A 21,223-nucleotide genomic window follows, 5' to 3' on the forward strand; every position below is an offset into this window, starting at 1 on the left:
CCGCCACTCACTCACTCATTCACTCACTTACAACTTAATATAAGTTGTCAGCGAAAGTTGAAAGTTAACAGTTATGAAATGCTTGTGATACAAAATGAGTTTACCTGAAAGACTAATATGATGGTTATAGTTGTAGTAAATTGTTCGATTTTTTAATATAAAAAAAAGATCGGTATGTCCCAAGTCCGGCCAGCACTGTGATGGGATCCCTGGATTTGAAAGTTCTCGTAATCCATCCTGTCATGTATCTTGCTGATGTTATATTTGCTTGGTTATGCTCCCTTAACGTTAGGTCGTCAGATATTATTATTCCCAAATCCTTTACACGATGCTTTCCAACTATGGGCAGATCTGATTGTGTTTTGTACCTTGTATTATGTTTAAGATCCTCATTTTTACCGTACCCGAGTACCCGGAATTTATCACTGTTAAACATGATGTTATTTTCTGCTGCCCAGTTGAAAACTTTATTTTGTAATATATTTTACAAAATATATAAATATATTTTATCAATATATACGTGTAGTTTTCGATGTCTTCAACAGAAGTAATTTTAATGCTGATTTTTGTGTCATCTACAAAAGATACGAAACTGCGACGTATTTCATTATATCTGATAGGAGAATAATTAAAAGCAATGGTGCAAGGACTGTGCCCTGTGGTACAGAGAATTTAACTGCGCTTGGACTCGATTTTATTTGGTTGACTGTTACTCTTTGTTCTGTTCGACAGAAAATGTAATATCCAGCGTCCTACTTTACCTGTTATCCCAACTTACCTCGTTTTGTATGCTATCACTCCATGATCACACTTATCAAATGCCTTTGTGAAGTCCGTGTATATTACTACACAATGCTATACACAATAGTTATGTTGCTTCCCACATAATGTTTGTATACCTGTTATGGTCCATTAACAAGGGAGGTAACTGTTATGGGCCTTAAATACGGACTCTCAAAATTCCCCATAAGCAACATTTTTGAGAACTCTTCCTGCGAGAGTTTTAAATAAACAATTATAATCCACAACACAGTGATATAATTGTATTGTAATTACCAGGTGTTTTTTTTATAATTATTTTAAGTAAACCTATACACACACAAATCACAATAGCGTGATATATCAAATGAACAAATCCACAAAGACCGTGATTTGTTCATTTGATGTGAGGTTCTAATCCTCATCACGGCCCTTGTGGATTTGTTCTTAAGTAAACCTATTTCAACCTTGTTCAGGTATCAGTTGTTGGAGTCGGAGCACACTTGACGGCCGACCTGCTGTGTCTGCTGCTCTAGTAGGAAGCTGTGGAAGAACAGGAACAAAATAACAAGATTACAAGCACATCCGTCAGGACGCCGAGACACGTCTGCGTCTACCACTTGGCGCTGGTGTTACCTCGCCCGTCCACCCGTCCTGCTCCAACCCGTTCTCGCACTTTCTTACAGTCAATATTGACTTATTAAATACGTGCATAGGTGACATACTAAACATACTAGTTTACCTTGAAAAGCTTCATAGAAAACACCGACCTTACCTAACCTTCTCAGTATGTTAAGATAAGCATCTTATTGCTTCGTAATTACAATTATTACTTAACCTATACCTATAATAATTAATTACAATTATTACTTAACCTATACCTATAATAGGTTAAGTAATAATTGTAATTACGAAGCAATAAGATGCTTATCTTAACATACTAAGGTGGTTAGGTAAGGTCGGTGTTTTCTATGAAGCTTTTCAAGGTAAACTAGTATGTTTAGTATGTCACCTATGCACGTATTTAATAAGTCAATATTGACTGTAAGAAAGTGCGAGAACGGGTTGCCTGCTCCCTCCAGTGATTCACGGTGCCAGAGGCGGGACCTCCGTCGTGTGTGGCAGTGTTATGACGTCCAGAGTCTTGGCTTGTTGTCAGCGGGAAATGCTAAACATCTGCTAAGTTTAGCTTTATCAACACATGGATGTGCAAACATGGCGTTTCGATCTCGTATTCTCTCTGGCGTTACTGAACTTAAGTACACCAACCTTTTAAATGTTACTTGTGATAGACACTTTGCGTGTGCTGTAATGCAGGGGCAACTTTGTTGAAAGGGTGCAATGACACCCCTTTCACTTTTGCCAGGTGACAAATGCAATGGAAAGTATTAACAGTAAATGTCTAGACTGGTCCTTGTTGCAAAGAATAAGGTCGTGTTCCTGTCACACAGGTTTAACGTAAGCAAGCTGCGTCAACGAAGAACTATGCAATGAGCCATTAGGTGGATCTTCCAGAGAGGTAAAACGTATACTTCGTTCAGTGCCCAATAACCCTTCACAATATGTAGAACAGATCTGCTGGATACCTGCTGGATGGGGTTCTGGGAGTTCCTCTACTCCCCAAGCCCGGCCCAAGACCAGGCTCGACATATGAGAGTTTGGTCCACCAGGCTGTTGCTTGGAGCGGCCCGCAGGCCCACATACCCACCACAGCCCGGTTGGTCCGGCACTTCTTGAAGAAAACTATCTAGTTTTCTCTTAAAGATGTCCACGGTTGTTCCGGCAGTTGACTTCTAACACTATGGACAACAGACGAGAATATATGGTAGTTAGCACTAAAAATTTACTACAATCACTTTCTGTAGTCAAGTGCTCAATAACCCGTTACACCAGGTTGTCTCACAGATCTCTAACCCTCTCCAGGACTTGAGAATATGTATATATGCTGGTTACCATTGTATAAATCTGTGGCCACGTCTGTGGTAGGACAAAGACCACTGTGTCGAAGCTCGACAAAAGGCAAAGTTCACTACAGGAAACACGTCAGAGTATGGAATAGTCCGCTGTAATTGTCCAGGTTCACCACACCGGCCATAAATCTGATTTTCATCATGACAAACTATATAATTTCTTGCACCCAACGGTTAGGTCGAGACGAAATGTGGAATCACACATATTATCACAAGTTCCAAATTTCAACGTCTTTAAATGTCCATTTAACTTTAATTTGATCATTTCGGCCAGGGTTAAAGATATCATCAGCTGGTCTGATGAAATGTCATCAATGTGAGTGATTTAATTGGGATCAACAATGTCTCTTCTCTTTAAGATAAACCTCAGTTATGCAGATGATGAGTCACAATAACGTGGCTAAAGTATGTTGACCAGACCACACACTAGAAGGTGAAGGGACGACGACGTTTCGGTCCGTCCTGGATCATTCTCAAGTCGATTGAGACTCGGTTCAACCCGTTCTCGCAAATTCGTAAAGTCAATATTGACTTACTTAATAAGTGCATAGGTGACATACTAAACCTAATAGATACCCTTAAAAAGCTTCATAGAAAACACCGACCTTACCTAACCTTGTTAGTATCTTAAGATAAGCATCTTATAGCTTCGTAATTACAATTGTTACTTAACTTATTATAAGTATAGGTTAAGTAATAATTGTAATTACGAAGCAATAAGATGCTTATCTTAAGATACTAACAAGGTTAGGTAAGGTCGGTGTTTTCTATGAAGCTTTTTAAGGGTATCTATTATGTTTAGTATATCACCTATGCACTTATTTAATAAGTCAATATTGACTATACGAATTTGCGAGAACGGGTTGCTCGGTTATATAAGACCAACAAACGTGTGTGTGTGTGTGTGTAAGAAATATATGTAGATATAAAAAACAAAGAGGTCGTATGTCAATACATTGGACAACTGAGAATTAGAAAGACGGGGTCTAAGACCTAACAGCCCGATCCTGCAGGCACAAATATTAAAAACACACCCATCAACATGGCTTCAGTGAAGGGAAATCATGCCTGACGAACCTTACTGGAGTTATATGACAAAATAGCCAAAATAAGGCAAGACTGAGAAGGCTGGGCAGAATGCATAGTTTTGGATTGCCAAAAAGCCTTTGATGTAGTACCGCACAGGAGGTCACTACATAAACTCGAGAGGTAGGCAGGAGTATGCGGAAACGCACTAACATGGATGAGTATCTAAGACAGGAGCCAGATTGTGACAGTGAGGGGGGGGGGGGGGGCGAGAGGTCGGACTGGTGTAGGGGTAACAAGAACCTCAAGGATCGGTGCAGGGACCCATACCATTCGTCATTTATGTAAATGATCTCTTATCTTGAGGTTATCTTGAGATGATTTCGGGGCTTTTAGTGTCCCCGCGGCCCGGTCCTCGACCAGGCCTCCACCCCTAGGAAGCAGCCCGTGACAGCTGACTAACTCCCAGGTACCTATTTACTGCTAGGTAACAGGGGCATTTAGGGTGAAAGAAACTTTGCCCAATTGTTTCTGCCTCGTGCGGGAATCGAACCCGCGCCACAGAATTACGAGTCCTAACTGCAGCACCTGAGTTGTATTTGTCGATGCTTGCAAACAATGCAACACTGATGAGGATTGTAAGGTCCTCCAAGGTGACAAACAAGTCGCAGAGTTAGTACGATAAATAGCTGCTAGACTTAAATACCACCAAGTGTAACGTAATGAAAATGGTGACAGAAGCCTTTGCAATAAATGCCAATAAAACAAGAGGTCGCGGATGGAAGTTTGATACGCTGACGAGTCGTAGAAATGCAAGACCTTTTTTCGTTAAACTTAAACTGTATTTTACCACCACCAACACAGCCATGAACACACCACTACCCCCCCTCCCCCTAACATTGCAGCATCACCACCACATCCCACCAGTGCACCATCACAACCACCACACACACACACCACCACCCCAATACTGCACTACCAACACAGGACTATCAACCCAACATTGCAACTACACCACCACACTGCCAACAGCAACACACCACTCCCCGTCACTACACCACCACACCACCACCACCACACCCCCCTCCCCGTCACCACACACTACACCACACCACCACCACCACAACAAAGCATCAGGGTCCTCCACCAGGGTACAAGGAGCCTGGCCGGTATCCTCCGTGCTTCTCACCGTGTTAGTCAGCGGCAAGCAGTAATTATGGAGGTAATGACCTGGTTCTAACTTAGATGTGTATTTTATATGACACTGATGAGGGAAACTGGCCAATTGCCGAGTGAACAACTCCCCCCCCCCCCACAAAATTACAAATACAAGTTATGGAGGTACACATCCTGTTTCCTGTTTTAATTCCGCATTTAATTAATATACATTTCCAACATCCGATATGTTTATCTGAAGGTTAAATTATATCGTGTTATATGATGGAGAGGTGAGGACGAGGCCCTCCAGGAGCCATAGTCGTCCTAGAGAGTCCCGGGAATGGCTGGCTTCAATACGTTAGACGTGGATTCCTATATTACCAACAAATCACAGGAGTAATAGTATTCTTACCGAAATATTTACAGTGAAAACCACAAATACGACGACGTGTTTGATTTACAAGTTGAGCTGCCACCACAGCCCGCAGGTAACGCTGCCACCACAGCCCGCAGGTAACGCTGCCACCACAGCCCGCAGGTAACGCTGCCATGTTACCATACAGAAGTATGACTCTCACACTACTCATGTTGTTTGTATTATGCAGAGGCGCCACTATTGCATTACTTACTGGAATGTGAAGCAACTGAAGCCTTGCTCATCAAACTCGACATTAATCCAACGACAGCAGCTGCATTAGATGCACATTGCACAGCGACTACACCGGTTAGAAAAGCAGTTGAAGAATGGGACACACTAGTGAACATTCACCATCTACATCCGCCTCCAAGATAACGTTATTAAAACAATACTAAAACCAGTGCGCTTAAACATTAGCGAAAAAGAAACAGGGAAAAAGGAGGAAACCCCACCTCCATTTAAAACTTTGACCCAAATATCACAATAACAAGGTTATCGCAAATACCCGAACTCAATTACGGGCTCACTATAGCCCGTGCTACTTGGACATTTCGTTATGAGTACATAAATCTAAAACAACAACAACAGAAGAATTTGTCTTTGAGAATGTGAGGAGAGACCTTACGAAACGCATCACTAGGCGTCAGAACCAAATAGTAAGTAAAAATGAACTTTGGAGACTTAATGTTTAATCTTCCTGCTTTAGTGAGAAAAACATAAGGAATATCGAGATGATTCGTGCTAAAATAATAAATCTAAAACTTTGTTGTTTTCAATGAAATATGTTTAAAAGAAAGACTGCTACCATAATATACTAATATATATGCAGAATAACCACATGTGAAAATTAGAGAATGCTTAACGCGTTTTCGGCTAATTCGCCTTCATCAGAGCAAAGTAGAATGAAGAACTTCTCTTTTCATTCTACTTTGCTCTGATGAAGGCGAATTAGCCGAAAACACGTTAAGCATTCTCTATTTTTCAAATGTGGTTATTCTGCATACTTGGATCAGTGTTTTTGTGATCATTGTTGCACTAATATTATATTATAAAATATATATAGACCCCCGAAGAGCTGGACGAGGTCTTAAACACTGATTGGTATATTGATATATAAGTGTGTGTTTTCTGTAAACTGTAGCATTGCAATAAAATAAAAAAAAAATAAATAAATAATAGGGGTGGTAGGAGAGGAAAAGATTAAAGTATTCAGTGAGAATCCACAAGGTCTTCTCTGAACACTATTTATTTTCTTCTTCGAAGATGTGGGTCCCTTTAATTAAACCAGTGGTGGTACCCCTAAATAAATAAATAAATATATATATATATATAACTGAAAACTCACACCCCAGAAGTGACTCGAACCCATACTCCCAGGAGCAACGCAACTGGTATGTACAAGACGCCTTAATCCACTTGACCATCACGACCGGACATAATGAGGTGATAGCCGAAGCTATTTGAACCACCCCACCGCCGGCATATTGTCCTGGGGACCATTCAGGCTTGTTCGCATTTGTGTTCCTCATGTGTGCCCCAAAGAATGAGGTGATTTGGTAAAATGCTATGCCCAAGATTACCATCCGAGTGCCGGCGGTGGGGTGGTTCAAATAGCTTCGGCTATCAGCTCATTATGTCCGGTCGTGATGGTCAAGTGGATTAAGGCGTCTTGTACATACCAGTTGCGTTGCTCCTGGGAGTATGGGTTCGAGTCACTTCTGGGGTGTGAGTTTTCAGTTGCATATTGTCCTGGGGACCATTCAGGCTTGTTCGCATATATATATATATATTTATATATATATATATATATATATATATATATATATATATATATATATATATATATATATATATATATATATATATATATAGGAGAAGATAAGATTAGTGTTCATTGAGAAACCACAAGGTCTCCTCTGAATACTTTTTATTTTCTTCTCCGAGGCTATGGGTCCCCATATTGGCACCAGAGGTGGTACCCTCACAAACTTTAAAAAAAAAAAAAAATTATATATATATATATGTCGTACCTAGTAGCCAGAATGCACTTCTCGGCCTACTATGCAAGGCCAGATTTGCCTAATAAGCCAAGTTTTCCTGAATTAATATATTTTCTCTATTTTTTTTCTTATGAAATGATAAAGCTACCCATTTCATTATGTATGAGGTCAATTTTTTTTATTGGAGTTGAAATTAACGTAGATATATGACCGAACCTAACCAACCCTACCTAACCTAACCTAACCTATCTTTATAGGTTAGGTTAGGTAGCCGAAAAAGTTAGGTTAGGTAGTCGAAAAACAAATAATTCACGAAAACTTGGCTTATTAGGCAAATTGGGCCTTGCATAGTAGGCTGAGAAGTGCGTTCTGGCTACTAGGTACGACATTATATATATATATATATATATTAGTATATTTTGGTAGCAGTCTTTCCTGTAGACATATATTATTAAATATGACCGAAAAAGTAAGATTAATAATTCTAACACGAATTTTCTCAATCTTTCGTACATTACGCTTCACTGTTGGAGGTAAATCAAAAATCACTTCTCCAAAATTCATTTTTATTTCTAGTCTGACGCGACACGGACGCGTTTCGTAAAACTTATTACATTTTCAAAGACTTAAGACAAAGACAAGTCTTTGAAAATGTAATAAGTTTTACGAAACGCGCCCGTGTCGCGTCAGACTAGAAATAAAAATGAATTTTGGAGAAGTGATTTTTGATTTACCTCCAACAGTGAAGCGTAATGTACGAAAGATTGAGAAAATTCGTGTTAGAATTATTAATCTTACTTTTTCGGTCATATTTAATAATATATATATATATATATATATATATATATATATATATATATATATATATATATATATATATATATATATATATACACATATCGTACCTAATAGCCAGAACGCACTACCTGGCCTAATTTGCCTAACAGCCAGAGTAATTTTCGTTTTCAAGCATTTCTTTTCAAATAAGTTTATTTGAATTAATATTATATTAAGAACATGAACTACTGACTTAGTTAGGATAGTTTAGGGTTGATCAGATTTCTATGTTAGTTTCAACTCAAATTTCGACAAATAAAATCATATAAATATAATGGAAAGCTTTATCATTCCATAATAAATAATATTTTATAGAGCTATATAATTTCAGGAAAACTCTGCTCATTAGGCAAATTGGCGTATTAGGTACATGTATATACACTAGTATATTGTGGTGGATATTAGATGCAGTCTACAAGACCAATGGTTAAAATAAACATCCAAGACAATGTAAAACAGCATTCAAAGTGATCTTACACTGACGCTACACTGAGTATATCCCATAATCAATAGTCCTGTTTAAGGCTTACATCCACTTAGAATCACTATGTCGCTTTTACTGTGAACTTTTCAATGTCTTTATTGAACATTATAATACATGGGATAATTTTATTGAACATTATAATACATGGGATAATGTGTTTTCAACCATCGTTGCTCGTGGACAGTTGGGTTGGACAAAGGCTCCTATTGCTGTTAAAGAACAACCTCAAGTGGTCTAACTAGCCAGTCGTTATAAGCAAAACAAAACTGACACCTTACAAGCATTTCTCACTGCATGGCAAAGACATACAGTGAGAAATACATGTCACCCTTGGGTTTTACCCAAGCCAAGGGCGAGCTACAAACATTGGTAACATTTCCTGCAAGGTGTCAAGTCTTAGGCTCCAAATAACATTGATCATACCACTGCAGAGTATGTTAATATGCTATCACCTTCCTTGTGTTCCCACTCACCTTCACCTCCCTTACTGTAGTGTCCTCACTATAACCAGGCAACTACAATATATAATTTCCTCAATTAAATTTCCTAATGTTATTTATAAAAAAAATAAAGCCTTCCGATTCCTCAATTCAACAATCATTGACTATTACACAACTTTCCTTCGTGGAAATATTTACCATCTAAGATGTTTCCGCGAGTCCTTGAGCCTCTCAGCCTTCGAGAGGTTGGTCAATAGTTACCCGACTGAGGCAACCCTTAGAGCCCTACTACACCTCACACTTGATTGGTCACAGCCCTCTCCTATTTTATAGCTTAGTATATGCTTCCTTCACACTTGTCCTATCCTTGAAGGTTATTGTGATTATTAATACAATGAATACAATAGTATATTAATACAATAGTATATGATTATTATTATTAATGGAGGTGGTGGTTGAAGTAGTAGCAGCCCGCATGTGTATTAGTGAGTCGTTCAGATGCATATATTAATTGAAGGCTGTTTGTATTGGATGTAACTGGAAAATTCAGTTCAACTTTTGTGTTGGTAACCTGGGTTTATGCCCAAGTGTAGCACACAAACATGTTTTGTTGAATATGTTGCAGACTCTCAGGGTAGGACACAAGTAGCCTCTATTGACCTAAAGTCAGCATTCGATATAGCCAAAGTTTAAATAATATTAGAGGAACTTGCTGAATTTGGAATCATAGGTAATCTTCCCAGTTAGATAAAGAGCTACCTATCCAACAGCCTTATTAGTGTCCTATTTAAAGGAGTCAAAAGTACTAGAACAGATGCATTTGCATTTGAAGTGATCGACTGGCTACCTGCTTGATTGGGTTCTGGGAGTTCTTCTACTCCCCAAGCCCGGCCCGAGGCCAGGCTTCACTTGTGAGAGTTTGGTCCACCAGGCTGTTGCTTGGAGCGGCCCGCAGACCCACATACCCACCACAGCCCGGTTGGTCTAGCACGTTTTTTTAGATAACAGTCTAGTTTTCTCTTGAAGATGTCCACGGTTGTTCCGGCAATATTTCTGGCTAGGTCATATCACCACCACTAGGACACATCTGGCTAGGTCTTGGACCATCTATGCAATTAATAATAACATACTAATTAAAGTGATCACTTCATATTTAAAACAACTAAGAACTGCCCGAACACCTGAAAGCTACAGTAATAAAAGCTATGACAACTTCTGGAACAATAAGTATTTGTATGGTCAGCACAGTAACCGGACCAGACAATGTGATGGAGTCATTGTGGTAATTCGCCTTGACTATAGACACATCTGGCAGGTTAGTGAGGCTGAGCCACTACCAGAATATTCAGCTTCAAAACTGACAAACCTTTAAGGCATTCACCTGTACACTATATTGATGAATGGTAAACCTGTGAAATATTCTAGACCTCCTGGCCTCTTGTACCACCAATTGTGTAAATATTTCAATGACTGATATACTGAATGACATCCTAATAATTTATCCAAAACGTGCTTGTCCATTTTAAAGAATGAACAACGAGAAATTTATTTATATTTGTTTTTTTAGCTGTAATTCTCATGAACCATCCCTGCCTGGGGTAGTAGCTCATGAACCATCCCTGCCTGGGGTAGTAGCTCATGAACCATCCCTGCCTGGGGTAGTAGCTCATGAACCATCCCTGCCTGGGGTAGTAGCTCATGAACCATCCCTGCCTGGGGTAGTAGCTCATGAACCATCCCTGCCTGGGGTAGTAGCTCATGAACCATCCCTGCCTGGGGTAGTAGCTCATGAACCATCCCTGCCTGGGGTAGTAGCTCATGAACCATCCCTGCCTGGGGTAGTAGCTCATGAACCATCCCTGCCTGGGGTAGTAGCTCATGAACCATCCCTGCCTGGGGTAGTAGCTCATGAACCATCCCTGCCTGGGGTAGTAGCTCATGAACCATCCCTGCCTGGGGTAGTAGCTCATGAACCATCCCTGCCTGGGGTAGTAGCTCATGAACCATCCCTGCCTGGGGTAGTAGCTCATGAACCATCCCTGCCTGGGGTAGTAGCTCATGAACCATCCCTGCCTGGGGTAGTAGCTCATGAACCATCCCTGCCTGGGGTAGTAGTAGTGAACAATAGAAAGTCGCATTTACAAATTCGTACGTTGAAACTTGCATAATATATGATGTAGTATATTGTAACCTCATGAAATATGCATGTGTCTCAATATACAGTTTAGACCTGTTGTCCTGTGTATTATCCTGTCCTGTGTGGCGGTGTATACCAGCACCACTACTGTCTTGTGTGGCGGTGTATACCACCAGCACCACCACTGTCCTGTGTGGCGGTGTATACCACCACCACTGTCCTGTGTGGCGGTGTATACCACCAGCACCACCATCACTGTCCTGTGTGGCGGTGTATACCACCAGCACCACCACCACTGTCCTGTGTGGCGGTGTATACCACCACCACCACTGTCTTGTGTGGCGGTGTATACCAGCACCACCACTGTCCTGTGTGGCGGTGTATACCACCACCACTGTCCTGTGTGGCGGTGTATACCACCAGCACCACTGTCCTGTGTGGCGGTGTATACCACCACCACCACTGTCCTGTGTGGCGGTGTATACCACCACCACCACTGTCCTGTGTGGCGGTGTATACCACCAGCACCACTGTCCTGTGTGGCGGTGTATACCACCACCACCACTGTCCTGTGTGGCGGTGTATACCACCACCACCACTGTCTTGTGTGGCGGTGTATACCAGCACCACCACTGTCCTGTGTGGCGGTGTATACCACCACCACTGTCCTGTGTGGCGGTGTATACCACCAGCACCACCATCACTGTCCTGTGTGGCGGTGTATACCACCAGCACCACCACCACTGTCCTGTGTGGCGGTGTATACCACCAGCACCACCACTGTCCTGTGTGGCGGTGTATACCACCACCACCACTGTCCTGTGTGGCGGTGTATACCACCAGCACTCCTGTGTGGCGGTGTATACCACCACCACCACCACTGTCCTGCGTGACAGTGTATACCACCACCACTGTCCTGTGTGGTGGTGTATACCAGCACCACCACTGTCCTGCGTGACAGTGTATACCACCACCACTGTCCTGTGTGGCGGTGTATACCACCAGCACCACCACCACTGTCCTGTGTGGCGGTGTATACCACCAGCACTGTCCTGTGTGACAGTGTATACCACCACCACCACTGTCCTGTGTGACAGTGTATACCACCACCACCACCACTGTCATGTGTGACAGTGTATACCACCACCACCACTGTCCTGTGTGACAGTGTATACCACCACCACCACTGTCCTGTGTGACAGTGTATACCACCACCACCACTGTCCTGTGTGACAGTGTATACCACCACCACCACTGTCCTGTGTGACAGTGTATACCACCACCACTGTCCTGTGTGACAGTGTATACCACCACCACCACTGTCCTGTGTGACAGTGTATACCACCACCACCACTGTCGTGTGTGACAGTGTATACCACCACCACTGTCCTGTGTGACAGTGTATACCACCACCACTGTCCAGTGTGACAGTGTATACCACCACCACTGTCCTGTGTGACAGTGTATACCACCACCACTGTCCAGTGTGACAGTGTATACCACCACCACTGTCCAGTGTGACAGTGTATACCACCACCACTGTCCAGTGTGACAGTGTATACGAGCATCAACTAACTCACATTAATAACACCTAACTAAATTACTCATTAGGAAAAATTTTATATTTTGTCAATAAAGATGTTAATTGTTAATAATAATTGTGTGTTCTGTCATAGCAGTGGATATAAATCACACACACACACACACACACACACACACACACACACACACACACACACACACACACACACACACACACACACACACAAGAGGGGGTCAAACCTATCATTAGACAATATACATGGAGTGAGAGAGAGAATAGTTAGTGACTCAGAGGGCAGGAAGGCCCACACCTCCCGGCCCGAACACACACACATAAACTCGGCGACTTTATCACCACCTCAGTCCCCCCTCTCACCTGTCCTGCCCTCCACATTTTCCTATACACCAGAATTTTTTTTATTATTATTTAGGAAACGCCCAAAAGATTTGCATTACCCAGGATGACCAAAAATATGACAGTCTCACCGTCTCCCATTTCTGGGAGGAGACAGAAAATTGTTGTTAAAATATATATTTCGTATCGCTGTTTCTTTTTTCTTTTAGATTTAACAGTTTAGTCATTTAGATAATATTTAGACACTTCTCAGGTCATAGAAAACTTTTATGCCCTTGTGGATTTGTTCATTTGATGCATCACGTAATTGTGATTCCTGTGTGTAATGAAGTAAGGGCGAAGAGGGAGACCGGCCTATTGACATAGCTCGAGTGCATGGGGGGAGTTGTGTAAAACCCTGGTTTGTGCCTCCGAGAGGCTGCAGGATCCAGTAAGTTCAGTAGAACTTCGGTTTCAACTCCTTTTGACCATGACGTAGCACAGTCCATTAAGGCAGCGTTTGGGATGCTCTCGGACGCAGGTTCGAATCCTCGTCACGGCCCTTGTGGATTTGTTCATTTGATGCATCACGCAATTGTGATTTCTGTGTCATGTAATTATGTGAGTATTTATATTATGCATTACTGTGTGTACAACAATAATCTGGGTATAACTATGAGCATATACTGTTCATAACTGAACAATTAACCGCGTGTATGTAACACTGACGTAGAGAGAACAATAAGGGGAATCGAACCCACTACCAGAGCTCCAGCAAGCCGACACAACCAACCCCATGCTGTCCACATACACAATTAAAGCACGGCAATTGCAATGATAGAGAGACCACAACGTCAATGTTCCAGTGCTTTAGTGAAATCAGAAGCACCGTGATCTTGACGCCTGCACAGACCAGTGAGCATCGGCCCACGAAAGGTTGCAAAGCTTCCGTCTCAAAAAAATCATTTCATATTTAACGCTTGTTGAATGGTAGGACCGCGCTGACCAATAGGCCCGTTCTCCAGATCTGCCTCAACGTGCAAAACAGTGTTAACCCAACCTGAAACGTACAACCCGCAAATAACTCACCTATCCTACCCTACCCTAACAACCTAACATACCCTACCCTAACCTAACCCACCCCACCCTTCCCTACCCTACCCTACCCTAACCTAACAGAACCTACGCTACCGTACCCCTAACCTACCATACCTTAACTGTCGATGCACAGAAAATGCCGATTTCTGCGAGCCGCCACTTTTCTTAGTAGTTCGTAATTCGTATGTCTGGGCCCAGAGCGTACGGAAAGCAACGCAGTAGTCGAGAGGTCGGGTCGGGCCAATCACGCTACGATGATGTACTCTTCAAACCAGTGAGTGAAAGACCCTGAATTAACACTTGAAAAAGGTTAATGTGTACCCCCCATCGCTGTGGGGGGCGCCGCCCCGCGCCTCGTTCGTTACCCGCCCCAGAGTGGAGGGTTGGTAGCCCTCCTCACGCTCCTATGGACAAGCAACATGCCCAATACGGTCAATACAGTTGAGAGGCGGGACCAAGGAGCTAAAGTTCAACCCCCGCAAGCACAACTAGCTGAGTACATGTCATTCATTCATAACGGTCAAGACCTTCAATAGGATCAATACATTGTATTGAATGTATTAATCACATAGAATGAATATGATGAATACATTTAATGTGGTCAATATGCAACACGGTCAATTTGTGGAATACAGTCAATGCTTTCAATAGTCAATACATTAATACGATCAATACATTAAATACAATCTATACATTAATACAATCAATACATTCAATAAAAGCAATACACTCAATACCCCCCCACCCCAGCTAACATGAAGGGGTGGGTGGGTCACCTCAGACAATACGATAGTACTTCAGGAAAGGTTTTGTACCTTTACCCTACTGGTAAAAGTACCCTACTGGTACGGAGGAGTACCAGTAGGGTACTCTTGAGGCCCCTTCCTTATTGTGACCACCCGTGGCCCAGCTGGTAGCACCACAGTCAAATATATGTCAGTACTCTCTCACCACACACGCGCGCGCACAAAACCGGTGGACGAAAATGCGGAGTCCAAGAGCTAACGCTCAATCCTGCAGGCACAAATAGGTTAGTATAAATAATTGAGTACACACACACACACACACACACACACACACACACACACACACACACACACACACACACACACTAAGGGGCACGCGCACTATCTTGAGGTTATCTTGAGATGATTTCGGGGCTTTTGTGTCCCCGCGGCCCGGTCCTCGACCAGGCTTCCACCCCCAGGAAGGAGCCCGTGACAGCTGACTAACACCCAGGTACCTATTTTACTGCTAGGTAACAGGGGCATAGGGTGAAAGAAACTTTGCCCATTGTTTCTCGCCGGCGCTCGGGATCGAACCCGGGACCACAGGATCACAAGTCCAGCGTGCTGTCCGGCTCGGCCGACCGCACAACGGGACACAGGTGGAAACTGAGTGCCCAAATGAGCCACAGAGATATTAGAAAGAATTTTGTTAATGTCAGAGTGGTTGACAAATAGAATGCATTAGGCAGTGATGTGGTGGAGGCTGACTCCATACACAGGTTCAAGTGTAGATATGATAGAGCCCAGTAGGCTCAGGAACCTGTACACCAGGTGAATGACAGATGAGAGGCGGGACCAAAGCTCAACCCTAGCAAGCACAAAAAGGTGAGTACACACACAGGGTCGGGGGTCTGGTAGCTGAGCGGACAGCGCGCAGGACTTGTAATTCTGTGGCCCGGGTTTGATTCCCGGACCAGGCAGAAACAAATGGGCAAAGGTTATTTCACCCTGGTGCGCCTGTTCACCCAGCAGTAAATAGGTACCTGAGAGTTATACAGCTACTACGAGCTGCTTTCTGGGTTTGTGGGCGTGTTTGAGAAACATATATACTAGACATAATAGAGGAAACATACATTGGTTAGAAAGGCGGGGTCCAAGAGCTAGTAGCTTGATTATGCAGATACAAATAGTAAATAGTAAACACACACACACACACACACACCTACCCACACTCATCGCCACCCACACAGGCTCACACACCCGCGCACACAAACCCCACACAGGCTCACACGTGCAATTCTTCCCACACCAACGCGCACGATAATTCTCCAAGTAGCATTATTTCGAGATCACCTGCGATAAATATTAGATAAGTAGTGGAGGAGTAGGGCTGAGGGCACGGGGACTTGGTGAGTGGCAGGAGAGTAGCTCTGTGAGCCCTTGTAAAGACGCCTCCCGCACCCTCACAATGGCCTGACACCTGACAAATGTCCTATTTTCTTGACCCAACTACTGCATTCACTAATGTCCACAATTATTGATTTATATATTTTAGTAGAAGGGGGTCAGATCGAACTCCATGTGCTGAGGACTACAGCCGCCCCTGGGGTCTAGTCCCAGGGCTAACCCTGGGGATCAGCATTAGGGGCAACAGCCCCGACGATCGCCCTTGAGGGTCAGCCCTGAGGGTCAGCCGTGAGGGTCAGCCGTGAGGGTCAACCCTAAGGGTCAGCCCTGAGGGTCAGCCCTGAGGGTCAGCCCTGAGGGTCAGCCCTGAGGGTCAGCCCTGAGGGTCAGCCCTAAGGGTCACCCCTTAAGAACCCTACATAATACAATCAGATTTCTTTCAGATTCTTTCTTTATTATGCACCGCATACCCATCCCGTGGGCAGTGGTGGAAAGGGTTACAGAGGCACATAATGGGCTCAGGGACTGAACCCCAGAGTTCATTTAGCTAAGCAAGTGTCAATCCTTAGAAGCTCGTAACATAAATATTCCCACAAACATTATTTTACATTATTATTATTATTATATTGGTTATTGTTATGTCTACCCGTATCCTCCCTTCCTCGCTGCTTACCTGCAAGTTCCATCACGCTAGCTGGCTGGCTGTCTGCATATTACAAATTTAATAAAACTCCCATGTTTCAACAATGGCATTAAAAAAACATCCTTTTTGCGACTGACAAGACCGACAATCTTGTAAGGGCGGGGTGGCCGTGTGGGGCTGAGACTGGGGAGCAGCTTGGCCAGGGGCGCCGACCCGGTACATCTCTGAGAAAGGAACAAAGCCGCAGGTGGCGGAAGGTGCAGTAAACCGTGTTCTGGTGAAGGGACGAGATAATACCACAGGTGGACATCCCAGTAGGAGCCATGGATTAATATGTCGTGCCCGCTGACCGAGACCAACACATCACAAGGCTGGTTCTCACCTGGCTGTCGAATGGGAACATGGTCAATGGATGTATATTAATTAACTTGAATTTACCTGTAAGCTACCGTCTATGTAGTGGTTTCGACGGGGACAGGTAGCCGGAGGCATGTCAAAAGTCCACTCCCCATAATTCCTGACTTTTGATCCAACTGGATTTTGAATTGAAGTAGTCCTAGTATTAACGACTTCGGCGGGTAAAAGGTTCCATAGATTTATAACAATGAAAGAAAAAGTATCTTCTGATGCTTTTTCCTACTTTGTGAGTTATTGAGCTTGAAGCTTGTGTGTTACATTTGACCTTTTAACAAAATTGCCTCGATCAATATCCTCCAAAACGTTTCGATGAGATCAGCCTTGTCATGTCTGGTTTGCAGTGTTAGCCCTGTACTCACCTTGTTGTACTCAACTAGTTGTGCTTGCGGGGGTTGAGGTTTGGCTCTTTGGTCCTGCCTCTCAACTATCAACTGACAGCCCTCAACCGTTCCTGATATGAGAATCAGCTTAGTTCAGGGATGACTATCGCAGCTTTGCGTTGCAGTGTCTCCAAGGCAGATGTGTCTAGTCACCGAGGTCGCTATGCTTGGCTACAGTAATAGGAATGTGTTGCACCAGAGATCTGAACAGTTGCATAACCACTTTTTCCTTCAGTTCAGAGCTTCGTTTGACTTCTAGGCATAGCTGATGGTTCAGGTTCAAGTTCAAGTATGTTTACTGAGACAAGAAAAAAATACATCTCAAAGGGATAGAGTAGCTTAGGCTATTTCTACCCCTCTAGTTGATAGTCTTGTATGCTAATGGTGGGCACGGCTAATGATCGGCACAGCAACGGCCATGTATATTATAGGGTCGGAGTTCGAGTCTCTATGGTCGATTTGATTTCCTACACCCAGTCCTCGAATCCCAGCGAATTGTTCTCAGTTAATCTGACTTGATGCTTTCTTCTGATTATTGCCCTGTTTCCCAGTCAAGGCTGCATTCTCTAGGACAGGTCTCATGTAGGTGGTGTAGTATTCAGAATCTCTCCTTATCAAGACATTTCAAGACAGTTTTGGTGTTCGCCAGTTTCGAGCACCCACATGACACTAACTGTGACCCGGGAGTCAGGTGTGCGCGCGTGCACGAGCCTTGATGCTTGCGCGCGCGTGCACGAGCCTTGACGCGTGCGCGTGTACGGACGACCCCCATACACACACAACTGTAGGGTCGTTATGACCACGGTCTCTGGCACGACCAATATCCTCAACAAGGAATGACAGCATGTCACGGGTCGGCATGACAGCATGTCACGGGTCGGCATGACAGCATGACACGGGGTCGGCATGACAGCATGTCACGGGTCGGCATGACAGCATGACACGGGGTCGGCATGACAGCATGACACGGGGTCGGCATGACAGCATGACACGGGGTCGGCATGACAGCATGACACGGGGTCGGCATGACAGCATGTCACGGGTCGGCATGACAGCATGACACGGGGTCGGCATGACACGGGGTCGGCATGACAGCATGACACAGGGTCGGCATGACAGCATGTCACGGGTCGGCATGACAGCATGACACGGGGTCGGCATGACAGCATGACACGGGGTCGGCATGACACGGGGTCGGCATGACAGCATGACACGGGGTCGGCATGACAGCATGACACGGGGTCGGCATGACAGCATGACACGGGGTCGGCATGACAGCATGACACGGGGTCGGCATGACAGCATGACACGGGGTCGGCATGACAGCATGACACGGGGTCGGCATGACAGCATGACACGGGGTCGGCATGACAGCATGACACGGGGTCGGCATGACAGCATGACACGGGGTCGGCATGACAGCATGACACGGGGTCGGCATGACAGCATGACACGGGGTCGGCATGACAGCATGTCACGGGGTCGGCATGACAGCATGTCACGGGTCGGCATGACAGCATGTCACGGGTCGGCATGACAGCATGACACGGGGTCGGCATGACAGCATGACACGGGGTCGGCATGACAGCATGACACGGGGTCGGCATGACAGCATGACACGGGGTCGGCATGACAGCATGACACGGGGTCGGCATGACAGCATGACACGGGGTCGGCATGACAGCATGACACGGGGTCAGCATGACAGCATGACACGGGGTCAGCATGACAGCATGACACAGGGTCAGCATGACAGCATGACACAGGGTCGGCATGACAGCATGGCACGGGGTCGGCATGACAGCATGGCACGGGGTCGGCATGACAGCATGACACGGGGTCGGCATGACAGCATGACACGGGGTCGGCATGACAGCATGACACGGGGTCAGCATGACACGGGGTCGGCATGACAGCATGACACGGGGTCGGCATGACAGCATGACACGGGGTCGGCATGACAGCATGACCCGGGTCGATGCTATTATAGTTCTTGATGGGAAGGAAGTGGCAACCCAATAAATGGATAAGCCTTATTGCATTAAATATCGCAAAAAAATATTTGTATTAATATTTATTTATAACTTTAATAAATGTCAATATTGTTTTGCAATCTCGACAACATTAACTTTGCAAGTGTACATACATGCATTTTTAAGTACGTCAAAAAGCACAGCTGTAAGTGACCAACGTACAATTTAACATGGATCAGGCGATACCTGTAATCCAGCTTTACCTGTCCACACCTGGGGCGTTAATGAGCAGTAATGACACACACACACTGAAGGCAACACCGAATTCTAAAGTTAAAAGCCATTAAACTATCTCTTGCAGAGTCTCAAGTTGTATGTTCTATGGTCTAAACCCTAAGTCATCCTCCGCCGCCAGTTTGCAAGATCTGATGTATATGGCAGTGTTCCTAGCTGCCGTTGCAAGCAACGGTAACAGTGACATGTATGGCAGTGTTGCCGTTGCCAGCAACGGTAACAGTGACATGTATGGCAGTGTTGCCGTTGCAAGCGACGGTAACAGTGACATGTATGGCAGTGTTGCCGTTGCAAGCGACGGTAACAGGGACATGTATGGCAGTGTTGCCGTTGCAAGCGACGGTAACAGTGACATGTATGGCAGTGTTGCCGTTGCAAGCGCCGGCAACAGTGACATATATGGCAGTGTTCCTAGCTGCCGTTGCAGGCAACGGTAACAGTGACATGTATGGCAGTGTTCCTAGCTGCCGTTGCAAGCAACGGTAACAGTGACATGTATGGCAGTGTTGCCGTTGCAAGCGCCGGCAACAGTGACATGTATGACAGTGTTGCCGTTGCAAGCGCCGGCAACAGTGACATGTATGACAGTGTTGCCGTTGCAAGCGCCGGCAACAGTGACATGTATGACAGTGTTGCCGTTGCAAGCGCCGGCAACAGTGACATGTATGACAGTGTTGCCGTTGCAAGCGCCGGCAACAGTGACATGTATGACAGTGTTGCCGTTGCAAGCGCCGGCAACAGTGACATGTATGACAGTGTTGCCGTTGCAAGCGCCGGCAACAGTGACAGTACTCAACAGTACTCGCAACATCCCGAACACTGTGAACCTGCCGTTAAATATTCTACCTCAACATCTGCCTAAACCCACAATCTACCTCAAATTGCCAGAGAAGATGAATAAACTAACATATATCGAACGCATTTATTTTATTATAGACAACCTTTAAAGGTAAAGTTCACCTCGCATCGAGCGATGTCTTCTGGCAAACGTGCATTGCTTTATGAAATGCAAAGGAAATATCTCAATTTAAATTGAGAGAACGTAGAGGCCAAGGACGTACATGGAAGCTGGAACCGGCAAATGAGTGCAAAGAAATATAAGGAAATACTGGTATGGATGGTCAAGAAGGTGGATGTACTGGAGGAAGTTGTGGAAGCCACCTCCAGCCGCACAACTA

General features: G+C 44.5%; 2 protein-coding genes across 2 annotated transcripts; both read right to left on the minus strand.

Moving 5' to 3' along the window:
- Positions 1–18,695: 18,695 nt before the first annotated feature.
- LOC123766060 (keratin-associated protein 12-1-like) lies at positions 18,696–19,298 on the minus strand. Its single transcript, XM_045754903.2, has one exon. It carries the CDS (start codon positions 19,296–19,298, stop codon positions 18,696–18,698), a length of 603 nt encoding a protein of 200 aa, XP_045610859.2.
- A 1-nt stretch (position 19,299) lies between these two features.
- LOC123766059 (uncharacterized) lies at positions 19,300–19,713 on the minus strand. The gene has a single exon (XM_045754902.2). The coding sequence runs from the start codon at positions 19,711–19,713 to the stop codon at positions 19,300–19,302; it is 414 nt and encodes a 137-aa protein (XP_045610858.2).
- Between the last annotated feature and the right edge of the window lie 1,510 nt (positions 19,714–21,223).

This window comes from Procambarus clarkii, chromosome 9 (genome assembly GCF_040958095.1).
Source record: "Procambarus clarkii isolate CNS0578487 chromosome 9, FALCON_Pclarkii_2.0, whole genome shotgun sequence".
Taxonomy (NCBI): domain Eukaryota; kingdom Metazoa; phylum Arthropoda; class Malacostraca; order Decapoda; family Cambaridae; genus Procambarus; species Procambarus clarkii.